At 44.8% G+C, this 21,390-nt stretch overlaps 1 protein-coding gene across 2 annotated transcripts; it reads left to right on the top strand.

Moving 5' to 3' along the window:
• The first annotated feature begins 462 nt into the window (after positions 1-462).
• Positions 463-21,012, top strand: CENPS (centromere protein S). Of its 2 annotated transcripts, XM_075328036.1 has the most exons (5): positions 463-569; positions 2,139-2,259; positions 4,572-4,605; positions 8,651-8,717; positions 10,241-10,601. In XM_075328036.1, the coding sequence occupies exons 1-5, from the start codon at positions 531-533 to the stop codon at positions 10,388-10,390; spliced, it is 411 nt and encodes a 136-aa protein (XP_075184151.1). In that variant the 5' UTR covers positions 463-530; the 3' UTR covers positions 10,391-10,601. The 2 variants fall into 2 exon arrangements, with proteins under 2 accessions (XP_075184151.1, XP_075184152.1); XM_075328037.1 differs by lacking the exons at positions 8,651-8,717; positions 10,241-10,601 and adding an exon at positions 20,896-21,012.
• The last annotated feature ends 378 nt before the right edge of the window (positions 21,013-21,390 follow it).

The raw sequence follows: 21,390 nt of genomic DNA, 5'->3' as shown, positions 1-21,390 counted from the left end.
CAGGCCTCTCTATGGCCCTGACCCGCACCCTCACGACCTCTCGATGGCGCTGACTCGCACCATCGCGGCCCTTCAATGGCCCTGACCTGCACCCTCAAGGCCTCTCTATGGCCCTGACCTGCACCCTCAAGGCCTCTCTATGGCCCTGACCCGCACCCTCAAGGCCTCTCTGTGGGCCGCCATCTCTAAACCATAAATTCATTTAAGGATGAAATAGTCTAGAAATCGGAGCGAACGCCCAGAAATCTGAATTCTGAGACACAAACTGTAACCGAGGGCCGTGAAATAGTGTAAATAATGGCATGTGTAGCCCTGAAATTGACCTGCTGGGACTTGTAGTTCTTCAGCTGCAGGAAAGCTCTGCTTATAAACACATACAAGGGAATGACCAGGAGATCCAACAGCACAAACTGGCTATCATTTACGCTTCGCGTTGTAGTCTAGTTTGGTCCACCTCAGCGCCCGTAGTTGACTTTTGGCGGTAAAGTGCGGAAGGAGGTTGTGACGGGTGGTGTTCGTTAGGGGGCGTCATGGCGGAGAATGAGGAGCAGGCACGGGAGCAAACCGAGGTGACAGCTTATAGTGACTCGTGTACCGGTTATCTGCGGAGTGTCCGGTGAAGCTCGGCCGGTGGAACGGGATGACTTTTTACAATTCACTCGTACCGTAGTACAGCGCGGGACTGTTACTGTGTGCTCACTGCGCCATCTGGCGGACGTGTGCAGTAACTACACCGGCACCTCGCTCACCGCGCCCTCTGCTGGCGGCTTCAGTGATGTGCGCCTGTGTCACCGCCGTGTAGCTGTGTAATGACGTCACATTTGTGCGATGACTTCATAATTGATGAAGAAAGTCAGGAGAAAAAAATGTCTCATCAGTGCTAGAACCATTTATTTATTATATATCTATATTTTATTTAGTCACATTATTTTTGATAGACCATGTTATATGTAATATAAATATGTATGTATATGTGTATTATATATATATATGTGTGTGTGTATTTTATATATATATATATATATATATATATATATATATATATATAATTATATTGTGCTATGTCAATCTTTTTTATTTTTTTTTTTTATACTGTGAGGTCCATTATAAAAGGGAAAAAATAAAACGTTTTCTGCACCAATCCATATACAAAAAGAAAACCATAAAAGAATGCACTGATTTTAAAGTGGAACCCGCCGCTGTTTCCTTGGTGATCACAATCGCCTTTAATATATTTCTAGTATTGCGGTTTATTACGCCACAGAATGGGTTAAATGTTGTTTTGGTTTTTTTTTGGGGACTTGAGCTAAATTTCCTGGTGACCCCGGACATTGTGCATTCAGTGATTAGAGCGGCGGTCACGTCCCCACTCGATTCTCAGCCGCTTCTTTATGGAAACCCCCTTTAAATGAGTTTCCTGTTGCTCATAAATACAGAATCCTCGACGTCTGATCATTTTCTCCTCTTCTTTGGGGGGGGGTTGATCCGGACAGAAGTTTTATTCTCGGGTCTTGCTCTTGTCGCGGACGTCTGTAAGTTTATTATAAGGCGCGTATTTTGGGCTATCCGTGCCCCCAGAACATGAAATCTGCACCATTTATAAGTTGGGACTAAACTTCATCCACTTTCCAGTTTTTCTGGCCACATTATAGTAAATTTCTTGCTCTTTTGTCGAGTCACGTCCCAGTTTAATAAGATTTGGCAATTTTTCGTAAAAGTTCAAGGTCGTAAAGATGCAAAATCTTACACAAATACCGTCTGGCAGAAATCGTGTGTGTTTTTTTTTAATTACACCAGGAAATTGTCTTTGAAGGAAGGATAGATTTTTCCATATGTGTTTTATTTGATCACGGTCTTCACACCCTCTGCTTCTTGTCAGTGAATGGAGAGTTGGTGGCTGCTGCTGGGCTGAGGCCGCGGCTTCACGGTGATTTGCATAAGACTTGTAGGGAAACAAAAAAATCACGCGCTACTTTTCTGGGATTCGCTGCTGAACAATAATGCTGAGGATTTGGCTTAAAAAAAAAAACAACACATTTTTGGTCGTCTACAATTTGCAAACAAATTCTCTGATAATGTTGGATATTTAAGTCTTCCGAGGCGCAGAGACTGATCCTTTCTTGCTTTTTTCCCATCAGTTGAAGAAAGCCCTTCATTATACTGTGGGGAACATCTGCCAGGAGGTCGGCGAGGATTATCAAGTCACCTTTAGCAAGCATGCGATCAAAACAATTAGAGATATGACCTATGACCAATGTGGTAAGAGCGCGCTCCCCCCAGGGACAGAGGTCTTTACCCACTTACTTGCCCCTAGTTTTGTGAGGACCGGAGACCGACTGGTTCTCTGGAACCTCCTTCACTAACAACTCCATAGAAAAGACTGTTATACAGTGCCTTGCGAAAGTATTCATCCCCCTTAAATCTTTCAGCCTTTTCCCACATTTCAGGCGTCAAATATAAAGATAAAAATGTTAATGTTCTGGTGAAGAATCAACAACAAGTGACACAATTGTGAAGTTGAACGATATTTATTGCTTATTTTAAACTTTTTAAAAAAATAAATAACTGAAAATTATGGCGTGCAATATTATTCATCCCCTTTACTTTCAGTGGAAACTCACTCCAGGAGTTCATTGAGGATCTCTGAATGATCCAATGTTGTCCTAAATGACTGATGATGATAAATATAAGCCCCTGTGTGTAATCAAGTCTCCGTATAAATGCCCCTGCTCTGTGATAGTCTCAGTGTTCTGTGTAAAGCAGAGAGAGCATCATGAAGACCAAGGAACACAACAGGCAGGTCCAGGATACTGTTGTGGAGACTTTTAAAGCCAGATTTGGTTAGAAATAGATTTCCAAAATATAAACATCCCAAGGAGCACTGTGCAAGCGATCATATGGAAATGGAAAGAGTATCATACCACTGCAAATCTACCAAGACCCGGCCGTCCAGCCAAACTGTCATCTCACACAAGGAGAAGACTGATCAGAGATGCAGCCAAGAGGCCCATGATCCCTCTGGATGAACTGCAGAGATCTACAGCTGAGATGGGAGAGTCTGTCCATAGGACAACAATCAGCCGTACACTGCACAAATCTGGCCTTTATGGAAGAGTTTCAAGGAGAAAGCCATTTCTCAAAGATATCCATAAAAAGTGTTGTTTAAAGTTTGCCACAAGCCACCTGGAGACACCAAACATGTGGAAGAAGGTGCTCTGCTCAGATGAAACCAAAATCAAACTATTTGGTCACAATGACAAATATGTTTGGCGTAAAAGCAACAACACAGCTCATCACCCTGAACACACCATCCCCACTGTCAAACATGGTGGTGGCAGCATCATGGTTTGGGCCTGCTTTTCTTCCGCAGGGACAGGTAGATGGTTAAGATTGATGGGAAGATGGATGGAGCCAAATACAGGACCATTCTTGAAGAAAACCTGTTGGAGTCTGCAAAAGACCTGAGACTGGGACTGAGATTTGTCTTCCAACAAGACAATGATCAAAAACATAAATCAAAATCTACAATGGAATGGTTCACAAATAAACGTATCCAGGTGTTAGAATGCCAAGTCACAGTCCAGACCTGAACCCAATCGAGAATCTGTGGAAAGAGCTGAAAATTGCTGTTCACGAACGCCTCCATCCAACCTCACTCAGCTCCAGCTGTTTACAAAGGAAGAACGGGCGAGAATTTCAGCCTCTCCATGTGCAAAACTGATAGAGACATACCCCAAGAGACTGCCGCTGTAATCGCAGCAAAAGGGGTGCTACAAAGGATTAACTTAAAGGGGATGAATAATATTGCACGCCACAATTTTCAGTTATTTATTTTTTATAAAAGTTTAAAATAAGCAATAAATTTCATTCAACTTCACAATTGTGTCACTTGTTATTGATTCTTCACCAGAACATTAACATTTTTATCTTTATGTTTGAAGCCTGAAATGTGAGAAAAGGTTGAACAATTCAAGGGGGCTGAATACTTTCGCAAGGCACTGTAAAGTAGAGAATGAGATAAAGAGGAATCACGGAAAATAAACCTATCGTATCAAGGTCTAATCTGTGAAGACTCCCATATATCTCAGCAGTGTCCTATTGTATTAGACTGTCTCACTGCTGAGAGTTTGTTACAATGGTTCTAGTCTACACAGCTCTCCGGCCTGGCTGGTTTGTTACAATGTATCAGTGCCGCTCCTCTAGATCAGAGTCTTTAGTGTGGATACATTTTCAGTCTCTGGATATTTATTATTCTCCGACATCACGTAAAGATTTTGAAAATGTTCAGAGCTGTAAAGTGACAATAAATAATGACATACAGGTCTTCATTATACAAAGATTAAGCTGTATTTGCCTAAACCAGAGACCCCTTTTAGTGGCTGCGCTCCCCACCCCCCTCATAGATCCCATCCCCCCATCTGTGGCTTACCGTCACATTGTCGTTTTTAGGTTGCTGGAGAATTCACGTGAGGCGTTCCTCTGCCTTGATGTCCTTCCAAAATTTTTAATGATGAGTTTTCCCAGCCTCACTAATTAAGGATCTAATTTCCATTTTTTTCCTCACTCAACAGAAACGTTTGCAAAGGACCTTGAGAAGTTTGCGCGGTAAGTGTGAGAGCGATGATACACGGGGATCGCCGGATCCCTGCACCCCTCAGTCAGGTCACCGGCAGAATAGGATATTGTCACTGATCTGCTGGGGGTGACAACAATTAGGGGATAGTGTGATAACTGCACAGAATAGCTGTATGTCCTGCATTATACTTCACAGCTGCACTCACTATTCTGCTGGTGCAGTCACTGTGTACATACATTACATTACTGATCCTGAGTTACCTCCTGTATTATACTCCAGAGCTGCACTCCCTATTCTGCTGGTGCAATCACTGTTTACATGCATTACATTACTGATCCTGAGTTACCTCCTGTATTATACTACAGAGCTGCACTCCCTATTCTGCTGGTGCAATCACTGTTTACATGCATTACATTACTGATCCTGAGTTAGATCTTGTGTTATCCTCTAGAGCTGCACTCACTATTCTGCTTGTGCAGTCACTGCGTACATACATTACTGATCCTGAGTTACCTCCTGTATTATACTCCAGAGCTGCACTCCCTATTCTGCTTGTGCAGTCACTGTGTACATACATTACATTACTGATCCTGAGTTACCTCCTGTATTATACTCCAGAGCTGCACTCACTATTCTGCTTGTGCAGTCACTGCGTACATACATTACATTACTGATCCTGAGTTACATCCTGGATTATACTCCAGAGCTGCACTCACTATTCTGCTGGTACAGTCACTGTGTACATACATTACTGATCCTGAGTTAGATCTTGTGTTATCCTCCAGAGCTGCACTCACTATTCTGCTTGTGCAGTCACTGTGTACATACATTACATTACTGATCCTGAGTTACATCCTGGATTATACTCCAGAGCTTCACTCCCTATTCTGCTGGTGCAGTCACTTTGTACATACCTTACATTACTCATCCTGTACTGATCCTGAGTTACCTCCTGTATTATACTCCAGAGCTGCACTCACCATTCTGCTGGTGCAGTCACTGTGTACATACATTACATTACTGATCCTGTGTTACATCCTGCATTATACTGCAGAGCTGCACTCACTATTCTGCTGGTGCAGTCACTGTGTACATACATTACATTACTGATCCTGTGTTACATCCTGCATTATACTGCAGAGCTGCACTCACTATTCTGCTGGTGCAGTCACTGTGCACATACATTACATTACTGATCCTGAGTTACCTCCTGTATTATACTCCAGAGCTGCACTCACTATTCTGCTGGTGCAGTCACTGTGTACATACATTACTGATCCTGAGTTACCTCCTGTATTATACTCCAGAGCTGCACTCCCTATTCTGCTGGTGCAGTCACTGTGTACATACATTACTGATCCTGAGTTACCTCCTGTATTATACTCCAGAGCTGCACTCACTATTCTGCTGGTGCAGTCACTGTGTACATACATTACTGATCCTGAGTTAACTCCTGTATTATACTCCAGAGCTGCATTCACTATTCTGCTGGTGCAGTCACTGTGTACATACATTACATTACTGATCCTGTGTTACATCCTGCATTATACTGCAGAGCTGCACTCACTATTCTGCTGGTGCAGTCACTGTGCACATACATTACATTACTGATCCTGAGTTACCTCCTGTATTATACTCCAGAGCTGCACTCACTATTCTGCTGGTGCAGTCACTGTGTACATACATTACTGATCCTGAGTTACCTCCTGTATCATACTCCAGAGCTGCACTCACTATTCTGCTGGTGCAGTCACTGTGTACATACATTACATTACTGATTCTGAGTTACCTCCTGTATTATACTCCAGAGCTGCACTCACTATTCTGCTGGTGCAGTCACTGTGCACATACATTACATTACTGATCCTGAGTTACCTCCTGTATTATACTCCAGAGCTGCACTCACTATTCTGCTGGTGCAGTCACTGTGTACATACATTACATTACTGATCCTGAGTTACCTCCTGTATTATACTCCAGAGCTGCACTCACTATTCTGCTGGTGCAGTCACTGTGTACATACATTACTGATCCTGAGTTACCTCCTGTATCATACTCCAGAGCTGCACTCACTATTCTGCTGGTGCAGTCACTGTGTACATACATTACATTACTGATCCTGAGTTACCTCCTGTATTATACTCCAGAGCTGCACTCACTATTCTGCTGGTGCAGTCACTGTGCACATACATTACATTACTGATCCTGAGTTACCTCCTGTATTATACTCCAGAGCTGCACTCACTATTCTGCTGGTGCAGTCACTGTGTACATACATTACATTACTGATCCTGAGTTACCTCCTGTATTATACTCCAGAGCTGCACTCACTATTCTGCTGGTGCAGTCACTGTGTACATACATTACTGATCCTGAGTTACCTCCTGTATCATACTCCAGAGCTGCACTCACTATTCTGCTGGTGCAGTCACTGTGTACATACATTACATTACTGATCCTGAGTTACCTCCTGTATTATACTCCAGAGCTGCACTCACTATTCTGCTGGTGCAGTCACTGTGCACATACATCACAGAAGCCACTTGTTTGCTCTTGAGCATTTTTTCCTTTAGCCTCGCTTTCTCTCTCGCTGCCCATTGTGTACGGTTTCTGATCGCTGTGATCGGAGCGAGCGTCTCCTGCGGAGAGGTAACATCTGTCCTCTGTAAAGTGGTCCTCCGCGCGCCTCTGGCTGAAAGGCTCCTGACGTCAGGGCACTAATGCCTGGCTCTCCTCCGTGCAGAGCTCAGTGTTTGCCGGTGTGCAGGTGTAAGGAGCCTTTGTGGGGTAATTGCAGGTCTCCATTGTCCTGAGACTCTTCATCCGCCGGTAGAAGGGGGTGAAGGTATCGCAGGGTCCTCAGTCCCCGCAGCTGCCGCGCTGCTGTGTGATGATGGCGCTCAGTAATGGGATGTAATTGCTTTCTTATATCCAGATTGCTTCCACCGCCCCCATCATCTGCTCTCTGCGACCTCCTCAAGGGTTACTCTGACTTTTCCTTTTCTTAACTTTAAAGATGTTAACATTTACTCTTATAATTTTTTTTTTTTTTTTTAAAGGGGCTTTTCAATCTCAAAAAAGGTTGCGTCCCCAGGTCTGGCGGCCAGTCTCCACAGCTGCCCCAGTCTCTGTTGTGTGTCTTCGGAGCTGCCGTCCCGTCAACAGCGCTGCAGCCAGTCAGTGTACTAAGCGACCTGTACCATCTACAACGGTAGAGCTGTTGAAGTCAGTGATTGGCTGCAGCGCTGGCAACGTGACAACAGCTCTGCAGTCAAACAGCAAAAATGTCACGGTTGACAGACAACCCTGTGGTGTCCGGCTGCAGAAGGTCGCTGCGTTTGGCCTCACAAACTGCTCCTTGATACTCCATCCTTTCCTCTGTGGCGTGATTGGAGTTTTGTGTCTTCTCTGTTAGAATTTACTCTTCCCCCTTTAGGACCCTGTAGAGATCTTTTCCTTTCAGCTGCTATCCTTCTTTATACACCTGCATTTCCCTTTGGTATCTTGCTGGTGATAGAGTTAAGTTTCTTTATGGTCCTGGTTGCAAGCAGTCGGCTTGCAATCATCTGGAGAAACATATGTTGGTGTTCCTTTCACCCAAGATATGTTGGATATAAGTTGTTTGTTTTCCTTGTGTTTTCTTTAGGACTTAGTGGGGTGGACTAGTGCTCATCCCGCCCGCTCATTAGCTAGGGCCTAGTTCAGGGTCAGTAAGAGTCAGATATCCTGCTCGGCGCATAGGTGCAGAACCTATCTATGGACATCAGAGGAGCCAGGGGCCAGTGAAGGTTTTATCAGGGGTCAACATCTCCCCCTCCAATAGACACAGGGTTTCCGTCTCCATGAAGTTGAAGAAATGTGACATTTTTATCCATGAAAATCACAATATTTCTATGTGCAAAAATAAAATAAAAATTATTAGAGGATTCCCATTGTTTCTCTTCTATAAAGATGTCTCCAGGCTTCTGATTGCAGGAATGTAAGACGTCTGCGGCCCCCGGACGAGCCCTCCCTGCCTCGCTCACCGCCGCTATCTCCAGCTCAGTAACGTCCGTTTCTTCACTTCTTACACAGACATGCGAAAAGGACCACGATCAGCACGGACGACGTGAAGCTGCTGTGCAGAGGCAGCAAAACGCTGGTAATCATTTATCTGTACCATGAATGGGGTCAAGGAGGGACTCCGCTTATTATTATGTGGTCGAGGAGGGACTCTGCTTATTATTTTGGGGTCAAGGAGGGACCCCACTTATTATTATGGGGTCAAGGAGGGACTCCGCTTATTATTATGGGGTTGAGGACGGACCCTACTTATTATTATAGGGTCGAGGAGGGACTCCGCTTATTATTATGGGGTTGAGGACGGACCCTACTTATTATTATAGGGTCGAGGAGGGACTCCGCTTATTATTATGGGGTTGAGGAGGGACTCCGCTTATTATTATAGGGTCGAGGAGGGACCCCGCTTATTATTATGGGGTTGAGGAGGGACTCCGCTTATTATTATTATGGGGTTGAGGAGGGACTCCGCTTATTATTATGGGGTTGAGGACGGACCCTACTTATTATTATAGGGTCGAGGAGGGACTCCGCTTATTATTATGGGGTTGAGGAGGGACTCCGCTTATTATTATAGGGTCGAGGAGGGACTCCGCTTATTATTATAGGGTCGAGGAGGGACCCCGCTTATTATTATAGGGTCGAGGAGGGACCCCGCTTATTATTGTGGGGTCGAGGAGGGACCCCGCTTATTATTATAGGGTCGAGGAGGGACCCCGCTTATTATTATGGGGTCGAGGAGGGACCCCGCTTATTATTATGGGGTCGAGGAGGGACCCCGCTTATTATTATGGGGTCGAGGAGGGACTCCGCTTATTATTATGGGGTTGAGGACGGACCCTACTTATTATTATAGGGTTGAGGAGGGACTCCGCTTATTATTATGGGGTTGAGGAGGGACTCCGCTTATTATTATGGGGTTGAGGAGGGACTCCGCTTATTATTATAGGGTCGAGGAGGGACCCCGCTTATTATTGTGGGGTCGAGGAGGGACCCCTCTTATTATTATGGCGTTGAGGAGGCACCCCTCTTATTATGGCGTTGAGGAGGGACCCCTCTTATTATGGGGTTGAGGAAGGACCCCTCTTATTATTATGGGGTCAGGGAGGGACTCCGCTTATTATTTTGGGGTTGAGGAGGGACTCCGCTTATTATTATGGGGTCGAGGAGGGACTCCGCTTATTATTATGGGGTCGAGGAGGGACTCCGCTTATTATTATGGGGTTGAGGAGGGACTCTGCTTATTATGGGGTTGAGGAGGGACCCCGCTTATTATTATGGGGTTGAGGAGGGACTCCGCTTATTATTATGGGGTTGAGGAGGGACCCTGCTTATTATTATGGGGTTGAGGAGGGACTCCGCTTATTATTATGGGATTGAGGAGAGACCCCCCTCATTCTTTCGGCCCCTGCTTATTATTATGGGGTCGAGGAGGGACCCCCCTCATTATTCCGGCCCCTGCAATGCGTCTCTTTTTAGAACACATGAATTATTCTGCATGCCAAATGGACTCTATGATAAAAACAATATGGAGGACGTCTGCTTTTGTGCATTTTATCCCCAGCTCCTGTGATTTATTCGCTGCCACTGATCTGTATTTTCTAGCTCGACCACATTTCCACCCACAATGATAACCTTGCGGCCGGCAACCAGGAGCCGAAAGAGAAGAGAAAGAAGAAGTCCGTCAGCGCCGGGAAGAGGCGGTCGGGAGGCGAATCAGCGGTGGCCGAGAGCGAGGACCACAACATGGAGTGAAGGAGTCGCGTGCCGGTCCCTTGTACTATAGAGTATTCGGGGTATTTCTGTCCCATGTGGGTCACTGCAGCCACAGAACCATATACAATGTAAATATACCCCAAATTATCACCAGGGGGGATGTGTAAAGTATTTGCTTGGTTTTTTTTTTGTGTGTGAAAATGTCAGTATAGTATATTTAATAAAAAAAAATCTGTTTTTTAGATCTTCAGTTTGTTTGGTGCCTTTTTTTTCTTTTAATAAATACATTGAGTTAAATGTACTTGAAAATGAGGATTCTGGTGTCATGTGAAATCCGGTTCATTAAAGCTCTACAGCAGAAGACCCCTCGTGTGTCAGTTCCGTGTGCACCACACAGCAAGATATCCTCACACTGATGGGATGCATGCTACATCAGTGTGATACGCGCCGGAGAAAACACAGGTCACAAAAATAAAGCATTTGTATACTCTCCTGCCTCCGGTGCTGCTGTTGCTTCCAGGTCCCGCTCATTATTGCTCATGAATATTCACTGCACTCACCGTGGACCCGGAAGTAACAGCAGCGCCGGTGACAGCAGCACTGAGGACAGGTGAGTATAGAAGTTCATGCTGAACGTGTACTATCCAGATGTCACACAGAAAGGACACACACGCATACGCACATTCACCACCCACTCTGCAAAACGTTCATGTTTTGCACAGATGTGTGAAAGAAGCCTAAGGCCGTATTCTCATCATTACAATGTGTTACGGTCTTAGTATTACTTTTCATTTAAGGCCTCATTCAGACTTCGTTTTTTCTCGTCTGAGTGTTACCTGTGTTTTTCACGGATAGTATAATCGCCAATGAAAGTCTATGGGGCTGTTATTATCTGATTTGGGTTTTTTTCCCTCGGACAGAGTCATTCGCACAAAAATATGGCCACCGGTCTGATATTGATTGGAGTGTCAGATCAACTTCACCAACGCAAGTCTATGGATCTGTGAAATATCGGACAACACTTGGATGCCACATGTGTGCTGTGGGATTTTCAGTGACTGTTATAGAAGAATCATGAGAAACCTCCAAAAAGAGGGATAAAAGTCATTTCGTTCTCCCTCCTCCTCCAAACTGCCTCCGTCCTCCCTCCTCCCACTCCAGACACTGCTGTTCTTCCTCTTCCAGATGCCTTTGTCTTCCTTTTTTTTCTCCACCTGATGCCTTCACCCCCTATCCTTCTCCTCTAGACATCTCCCTCCTAATGCGGCCTCCTTTTCCAAACTGCCTCTGTCCTCCCTCCTTCTCCTCCAAACTTCCTCATTGCCTCTGTCCTCACTCCTCCTTTAAAATGCCTCCTTCTCCTCCACACTTCCTCTGTCCTCCTCCTCCAAACTGCCTCCCTCCTCCGTCCTCCATCCTTCCTCTGCCTCTTCCAAACTGTTTCCAGACACCTTTGTTCTTCCTCCTCCCGACACCTATGTCCTCCCTTTTCCTCCATCAGATGCCTTAGTTTTCTCTTCTATTCGTCCAGATGCCTCCATCCTCCTTCCTTCACCTCCAAATTGACTCTGTCATCTGTCCTCATCCTCCAAAATGCCTTCATCCTCCCTTTTTTCTTCTGCCGGGTGCCTTCATTCTCTCTCTTTCTATACTTCAGACATCTTCATCCTCCTTTTTCCTCCGCCAGATGCCTATGTCCTCCTTCCTCCTTCAGACACTTTTATCCTCCCTCTTCCTCCTCCAGATGCCTCTGTCCTCCTTCCTCCTCCAGACACTTTCATCCTCCCTCTTCCTCCAGGTGCCTATGTCCTCCTTCCTCCTCCAGACACCTTCATCCTCCCTCTTCCTCCTCCAGGTGCCTATGTCCTCCTTCATCCTCCCTCTTCCTCCTCCAGGTGCCTCTGTCCTCCTTCCTCCTCCAGACACCTTCATCCTCCCTCTTCCTCCTCCAGAAGCCTATGTCCTCCTTCCTCCTCCAGATACTTTTATCCTCCCTCTTCCTCCTCCAGAAGCCTCTGTCCTCCTTCCTCCTCCAGACACTTTCATCCTCCCTCTTCCTCCTCCAGGTGCCTATGTCCTCCTTCCTCCTCCAGACACTTTCATCCTCCCTCTTCCTCCTCCAGAAGCCTATGTCCTCCTTCCTCCTCCAGACACCTTCATCCTCCCTCTTCCTCCTCCAGAAGCCTATGTCCTCCTTCCTCCTCCAGACACCTTCATCCTCCCTCTTCCTCCTCCAGAAGCCTATGTCCTCCTTCCTCCTCCAGACACTTTCATCCTCCCTCTTCCTCCTCCAGAAGCCTCTGTCCTCCTTCCTCCTCCAGACACTTTCATCCTCCCTCTTCCTCCTCCAGAAGCCTCTGTCCTCCTTCCTCCTCCAGACACCTTCATCCTCCCTCTTCCTCCTCCAGAAGCCTATGTCCTCCCTCTTCCTCCTCCAAGTGCCTCTGTCCTCCTTCCTCCTCCAGACACCTTCATCCTCCCTCTTCCTCCTCCAGGTGCCTCTGTCCTCCTTCCTCCTCCAGACACCTTCATCCTCCCTCTTCCTCCTCCAGGTGCCTCTGTCCTCCTTCCTCCTCCAGACACCTTCATCCTCCCTCTTCCTCCTCCAGAAGCCTCTGTCCTCCTTCCTCCTCCAGACACCTTCATCCTCCCTCTTCCTCCTCCAGAAGCCTCTGTCCTCCTTCCTCCTCCAGACACTTTCATCCTCCCTCTTCCTCCTCCAGAAGCCTCTGTCCTCCTTCCTCCTCCAGACACTTTCATCCTCCCTCTTCCTCCTCCAGAAGCCTCTGTCCTCCTTCCTCCTCCAGACACCTTCATCCTCCCTCGTCCTCCTCCAGAAGCCTCTGTCCTCCCATTCACGCTGGAGGCATCTTATCTTCAGAGAAAAGAAATAGATCTGGTGTTGAGCGTTACCATGTCTTCAGTTCTGGCCGTTCACATCCTCTATAGTACACGTCCTCTTGTCCTGCTGAGATTGGCAGCTTCAGACTTTACTGTGTATAGGGGCTTTTTGTAGCTGACACTTAGGACGCTGTTTACCGTCCCATATCTGCTGCACCTGCGCTACAAAGCAACGGCTCTGCAGATCTCAGAAATATTTATATTCTTTTTTTTTTTCTATTTTCCTTTATCCTGCAGAATTAGAAATTCACAAGATGACTCCCAGTTTTAAAGGGTTATCTTCCTTTGGGAGACATTTTTTTGTTTGTTAAATACATATGTATGGAGCCTTCTGTGGCCTCTGTGTGTTGTACTTTCCTTTGATTGCTGTAGAACGAGTCAACTGAGCGTCCATCAGTGACCGGAGTGATTGTGACTCTTTTATCCGAGCTCCTCTCCGCTGATTTATGGCCACAGACCACAAACATAACTTGTATGTGTAGTGTGAAAAAGGGCCTGTAAGTGAGAAATGCAAATGTCAAGTTAATCCCAACTGCAAAAGGAACTTCTCTCCCCAAATTCAGGCATTTAAGTTGAAAAAGAAAAACGGCCCCTTTCAAGCAACTTTTATCACTTGAGGGTCCTGCACAGTCGCATCTCAGCTGCCGGAAGAACATAATATACAAAGTATAGTCATATGGGGCTGAGAAAGCTGCAAATGATCCCCAGAAGTGGGTCTGATGTATAATATGTGAAGATCCTTCACTTCGGGTCTCATGATCAGTGTGAATAGACACGTAGCAGATGCAGGACGTGACTTCTTTTCATTCCGCCTCTTTATGTAATCTGTCGCCTTTTCATAAGTTTCCAGTCACAAACAGAAGGTGCGCCCCCCCCCCCCCTCCAGCCTAAAACACATTCACCGATCGCCGCATCAAACACTCAGCAAATTGCTCTCCATTGTGCGTCACCGCCGAGGTGTTTGGTTCTCGGCTTCTATAAAGAGCTGAGATTCCAGGTGATGCCAAGGAATCATCCGCCAGCTGCAGCCGATCAGACATGCGCCAGTCACTCAGCGCCGCACAACTACTGCTGCTCCTCCTCGCAAGCTGCACAGTGAGTACTGTGCCCATAAAGCAGGACAAAGGGACCGCAAGTGACAGTATGGTAAGTATCAAGGAGGGGCAGTATTATAGTACTTATATTCTTGTACATAGGAGCAGTATTATAGCAGTTATATTCTTCTATATAGGGGTAAGTATTATAGTAGTTATATTCTTGTACATAGGAGCAGTATTATAAGTATTATAGTAGTTATATTCTTGTACATAGGAGCAGTATTATAGCAGTTATATTCTTGTACATAGGGGCAGTATTATAGTAGTTATATTCTTGTACATAGGGGGCAGTATTATAGTACTTATATTCTTGTACATAGGAACAGTATTATAGCAGTTATATTCTTGTATATAGGGGGCAGTATTATAGTAGTTATATTCTTGTACATAGGGGCAGTATTATAGTAATTATATTCTTGTACATAGGGGGCAGTATTATAGTAGTTATATTCTTGTATATAGGGGCAGTATTATAGTAGTTATATTGTTGTACATAGGGGCAGTATTATAGTACTTATATTCTTGTACATAGGAGCAGTATAATAGTAGTTATATTCTTGTATATAGGGGGCAGTATTATAGTAGTTATATTCTTGTACATAGGAGCAGTATTATAGTAGTTATATTCTTGTACATAGGGGGCAGTATTATAGTAGTTATATTCTTGTACATAGGGGGCAGTATTATAGTAGTTATATTCTTGTACATAGGGGCAGTATTATAGTAGTTATATTCTTGTACATAGGGGGCAGTATTATAGCAGTTATATTCTTGTACATAGGGGTCAGTATTATAGCAGTTATATTCTTGTACATAGGGGGCAGTATTATAGCAGTTATATTCTTGTACATAGGGGTCAGTATTATAGCAGTTATATTCTTGTACATAGGGGGCAGTATTATAGTAGTTATATTCTTGTACATAGGGGCAGTATTATAGTAGTTATATTCTTGTACATAGGGGCAGTATTATAGCAGTTATATTCTTGTACATAAGGGGCAGTATTATAGTAGTTATATTCTTGTACATAGGGGCAGTATTATAGTAGTTATATTCTTGTACATAGGAGTAGTATTATAAGTATTATAGTAGTTATAGTCTTGTATATAGGGGTCAGTATTATAGCAGTTATATTCTTGTACATAGGGGCAGTATTATAGTAGTTATATTCTTGTACATAGGGGCAGTATTATAGTAGTTATATTCTTGTACATAGGGGCAGTATTATAGCAGTTATATTCTTGTACATAAGGGGCAGTATTATAGTAGTTATATTCTTGTATATAGGGGCAGTATTATAGTAGTTATATTCTTGTATATAGCGGGCAGTATTATAGTAGTTATATTCTTGTATATAGGGGGCAGTATTATAGTAGTTATATTCTTGTATATAGGGGCAGTATTATAGTAGTTATATTCTTGTACATAGAGGCAGTATTATAGTAGTTATATTCTTGTATATAGGGGCAGTATTATAGTAGTTATATTCTTGTATATAGCGGGCAGTATTATAGTAGTTATATTCTTGTATATAGGGGGCAGTATTATAGTAGTTATATTCTTGTATATAGCGGGCAGTATTATAGTAGTTATATTCTTGTACATAGGGGGCAGTATTATAGTAGTTATATTTTTGTATATAGGGGGCAGTATTATAGTAGTTATATTCTTGTACATAGGGGGCAGTATTATAGTAGTTATATTCTTGTACATAGGGGGCAGTATTATAGTCGTTATATTCTTGTATATAGGGGCAGTATTATAGTAGTTATATTCTTGTATATAGCGGGCAGTATTATAGTAGTTATATTCTTGTACATAGGAGCAGTATTATAGTAGTTATATTCTTGTACATAGGGGGCAGTATTATAGTAGTTATATTCTTGTATATAGGGGCAGTATTATAGTAGTTATATTCTTGTATATAGCGGGCAGTATTATAGTAGTTATATTCTTGTACATAGGGGCAGTATTATAGCAATTATATTCTTGTACATAGGAGCAGTATTATAGTAGTTATATTCTTGTACATAGGAGCAGTATTATAGTAGTTATATTCTTGTACATAGGGAGCAGTATTATAGTAGTTATATTTCTGTACAAAGGGGGCAGTGTTATAGTAGTTATATATAAAACTAAAAGCTTTGCGTTCCGGGGCCACTTGTCACATTAAGCAGAGCAGACAGGGGAGTCAGATCCGGCGCAGCCCCCGGCTGATTTGTGTCCACACGGAGACCGCACACAACACGGCCGTTGGCAGATAAGTGCCTTTATATGTTTAGCTTAATAGGAGGCTGCATCTAAAGGACGGAAAAATATACAAGAAGGTGAATTGAAAGGAAATCAATGGGAAAATAAAGTTATGGATGAGGGATGGAGCCTGCGATTGGCTGCGAGGTGCGGCCCGGACAGTTAATTAAATCCCCTCTGCTTTACAGGCTCCGATTTCAGAGATTCATTTACTTCTTCTTTTTTTTTTTTTTCCATTTTTTTGAAAAAGTTCCAGGAATCAGTCCATAAATGTAACCATTAAAGCGGGTTATTACATTAAAACGTTGCGGGGAAGTGCAGCTCCGGAGTCTGGCAGTGCATTATCTGTCAGGATCTGTCATATTGCTCTGAATCGCCTGCAGACTGATGTGGAAAAGGTTAGGACCCTTATATTTAAAGAACCACCGATGTCACACAAAAATAATGAGGGTGCGCAGTAATGAGGCCGGTGATTTGTTCGCTCGGTCCCATTTATCTCACATCTGTGTAAAAGAGGGGAAAAAAAAGGAAAATAATTTTATTTTACCATTATCACATGCCACAGGCGTAAATCAAAGCATGGCGCGCGTCCACGGAGGAGAAACATGGCCATTTGTGGGAGATTTAGCGGCGTCCGTAGCAAATGTAACGTATTAACCTCCTAAATTACAGCCAGGATCAGGCTCATCACCATTTATTCTTCCTGTAAAGCCGAAAAATTGGATTTCACTAAAATATCCCATTTCTTGGGTCCCTTTAAGGGTAAAGTAGGGTGGTTCCCTGCTCAGGACCCTCCTATATAAGCCACCAAAATGTAGCACCTGTCACTCCGGCAGACGAGGCCGGGAAAATGAGCGGAGCGGCACACACGCTAATGAAAATCTATGGGGATTTTCACATTTCCGTATTTTCACACTGACCGTGTGTTCATGTGATGGACACGGGGACATGTCCGTGTTTGACCAGCAGCACAGACACACAGCCCATACAAGTCAACGGGTCCGTGAAAAACACGTACAGCACACGGATGACATCCAGGGGACACCAGTGTGCCGTCAGTGTGCTGTATATGTGTAAGATTGCAAATATTGGAGAAGCTTTGTAACTTTATTCTTCCTTTAAGCATATCAGAAAAACACGGATGACACACAGATGGCACACGGATCATACACCTTGTACACACAGATCACAGATGACACACATGTACACATAGATCACACACGGATAACACACGCACACACAGATCACACACGGATGACACACGCACACACAGATCACACACAGATGACACACGCACACACAGATCACACACGGATGACACACACGTACATATGGATCACACACACACGTACACACAGATCACACGGATGACACACACACACAGAGATAACACATGGATGACACGTACACACAGATCACACGGATGACACACACAGATGACACACGTATACATAGATCACACGGATGACTCATGCGGATGACACACATGTACACATAGATCACACACATATGAAACACACGTACACACAGATCACACGGATGACACACACAGATTAAACACATGTTCACATAGATCACACATGGATGACACACGTACACACAGATAACACGGATGACACACACGGATGACACACACGTACACATTGATCACACGGATGACACACACGTGCACATAGATCACACACAGATGACACACACGTACACATAGATCACACACGGATGACACATGTACACACGGATGACACACACAGATGACACACACGTACACATAGATCACACGGATGACTCACGCGGATGACACACATGTACACATACATCACACACGGATGACACACACGTACGCACAGATCACACGGATGACACAGATGACACACACGTACACATAGATCACACGGATGACACACACGTACACGTAGATCACACACGGATGACACACACGTACACGTAGATCACACGGATGACTCACGCGGATGACACACATGTACACATACATCACACACGGATGACACACACGTACGCACAGATCACACGGATGACACAGATGACACACACGTACACATAGATCACACGGATGACACACACGTACACGTAGATCACACACGGATGACACACACGTACACGTAGATCATACACGGATGACGCACATGTACACATAGATCACACACGGATGATGCACATGTACACATAGATCACACACAGATGACGCACATGTACACATAGATCACACACGGATGACACACATGTACACATACATCACACACGGATGACACACACGTACACGTAGATCACACACGGATGACACACACAGATGACACACACGTACACATAGATCACACGGATGACTCACGCGGATGACACACATGTACACATACATCACACACGGATGACACACACGTACGCACAGATCACACGGATGACACAGATGACACACACGTACACATAGATCACACGGATGACACACACGTACACGTAGATCACACACGGATGACACACACGTACACATAGATCACACACGGATAACACACACACACAGAGATAACACATGGATGACACGTACACACAGATCACACGGATGACACACACAGATGACACACGTATACATAGATCACACGGATGACTCACGCGGATGACACACATGTACACATAGATCACACACATATGAAACACACGTACACACAGATCACACGGATGACACACACAGATTAAACACATGTTCACATAGATCACACATGGATGACACACGTACACACAGATAACACGGATGACACACACGGATGACACACACGTACACATTGATCACACGGATGACACACACGTGCACATAGATCACACACAGATGACACACACGTACACATAGATCACACACGGATGACACATGTACACACGGATGACACACACAGATGACACACACGTACACATAGATCACACGGATGACTCACGCGGATGACACACATGTACACATACATCACACACGGATGACACACACGTATGCACAGATCACACAGATGACACAGATGACACACACGTACACATAGATCACACGGATGACACACACGTACACGTAGATCACACACGGATGACACACACGTACACGTAGATCACACGGATGACTCACGCGGATGACACACATGTACACATACATCACACACGGATGACACACACGTACGCACGGATGACACAGATGACACACACGTACACATAGATCACACGGATGACACACACGTACACGTAGATCACACACGGATGACACACACGTACACGTAGATCATACACGGATGACGCACATGTACACATAGATCACACACGGATGATGCACATGTACACATAGATCACACACAAATGACGCACATGTACACATAGATCACACACGGATGACACACATGTACACATACATCACACACGGATGACACACACGTACACGTAGATCACACACGGATGACACACACAGATGACACACACGTACACATAGATCACACGGATGACTCACGCGGATGACACACATGTACACATACATCACACACGGATGACACACATGTACGCACAGATCACACGGATGACACAGATGACACACACGTACACATAGATCACACGGATGACACACACGTACACGTAGATCACACACGGATGACACACACGTACACGTAGATCATACACGGATGACGCACATGTACACATAGATCACACACGGATGACGCACATGTACACATAGATCACACACAGATGACGCACATGAACACATAGATCACACACAGATGACGCACATGTACACATAGATCACACACAGATGACGCACATGTACACATAGATCACACACAGATGACGCACATGTACACATAGATCACACACGGATGACACACATGTACACATAGATCACACACGGATGACACACATGTACACATACATCACACACGGATGACACATACACAGGGAGCACACACGGATGACACATACACAGATGACACACATGTACACACGGATGACACACAGATGGCCAAAACCGACCATGCAACAAGTCTGTTTTTTAAATGGACGTGTGAATGAGGCCATAGGATAGGTGGTAAGTGTCTGATCGCTGGGGCGTCCGAGGACCCAGCCCTTATTGAATGGGGGTCCCATTCATGCAGCAGGAGCCTGGTCAGGCATGCATCGGACAACAATGCAAGCCGCGCTCATCAATGATGAACATGTTAGTTCTCTATTCTGCGTGTACACACACAAGTGAAAGTCCGCTGACATCCGCCTGTCCCTGTCCCTTTAAATCAGTCTTGTAATCTCCTTCTGTCTTTCTTCTTGCAGGATGCCGATGAAGTTAAGAAGAGTAACCTTCTGAACGTCTTATCTGCCATATTTGACTGGCAGACACCAGAGAGCGATGCAGAGATCACCGCCGAGGATCCCGGGCTGCCCTTTAGGCCGCAGAGATCTATGTATAACCCACAGCCGGGCAGAGAAAAGGCCATGTGTAAAAACTTCTTCTGGAAGACATTTTCTGCTTGTTGAGCTCGTGTTCCTATTCCCTGGGGTGCTCGCCCCGTCCCCTGCATGCAATCACAATGTCGTGTCACTATAGGAGCCTGGTGTCGGGAAAGTGGCGGCAGCAATCTATGGGTTCAGCAGCCTGAGCATTAACACTAGAACTACTGGACTCGTGACACCTATATAGAAATACATGGTGCAAAGTAGTCAAAATGACTACCTCAGTAGTTCTAGTGTTAAAGGGGTCATCCGATTCCAGAAAACTGGTCTCCGAGGGGTGCAGATTGTTCTAAAAGCAAATTGTGCTGTACTAAC

This window comes from Anomaloglossus baeobatrachus, chromosome 11, assembly GCF_048569485.1.
Source record: "Anomaloglossus baeobatrachus isolate aAnoBae1 chromosome 11, aAnoBae1.hap1, whole genome shotgun sequence".
Taxonomy (NCBI): Eukaryota; Metazoa; Chordata; class Amphibia; order Anura; family Aromobatidae; genus Anomaloglossus; species Anomaloglossus baeobatrachus.
This window is presented reverse-complemented; position numbering and strand designations above follow the sequence as displayed.

Coding starts and splice junctions, on each gene's coding strand:
- CENPS (XM_075328036.1), top strand. CDS start 531: ATGGCGGAGAATGAGGAGCAGGCACGGGAGCAAACCGAG. Junction 4,606..8,650: donor GACCTTGAGAAGTTTGCGCG/GTAAGTGTGAGA, acceptor CTTCTTACACAG/ACATGCGAAAAGGACCACGA. Junction 8,718..10,240: donor GCAGAGGCAGCAAAACGCTG/GTAATCATTTAT, acceptor TGTATTTTCTAG/CTCGACCACATTTCCACCCA.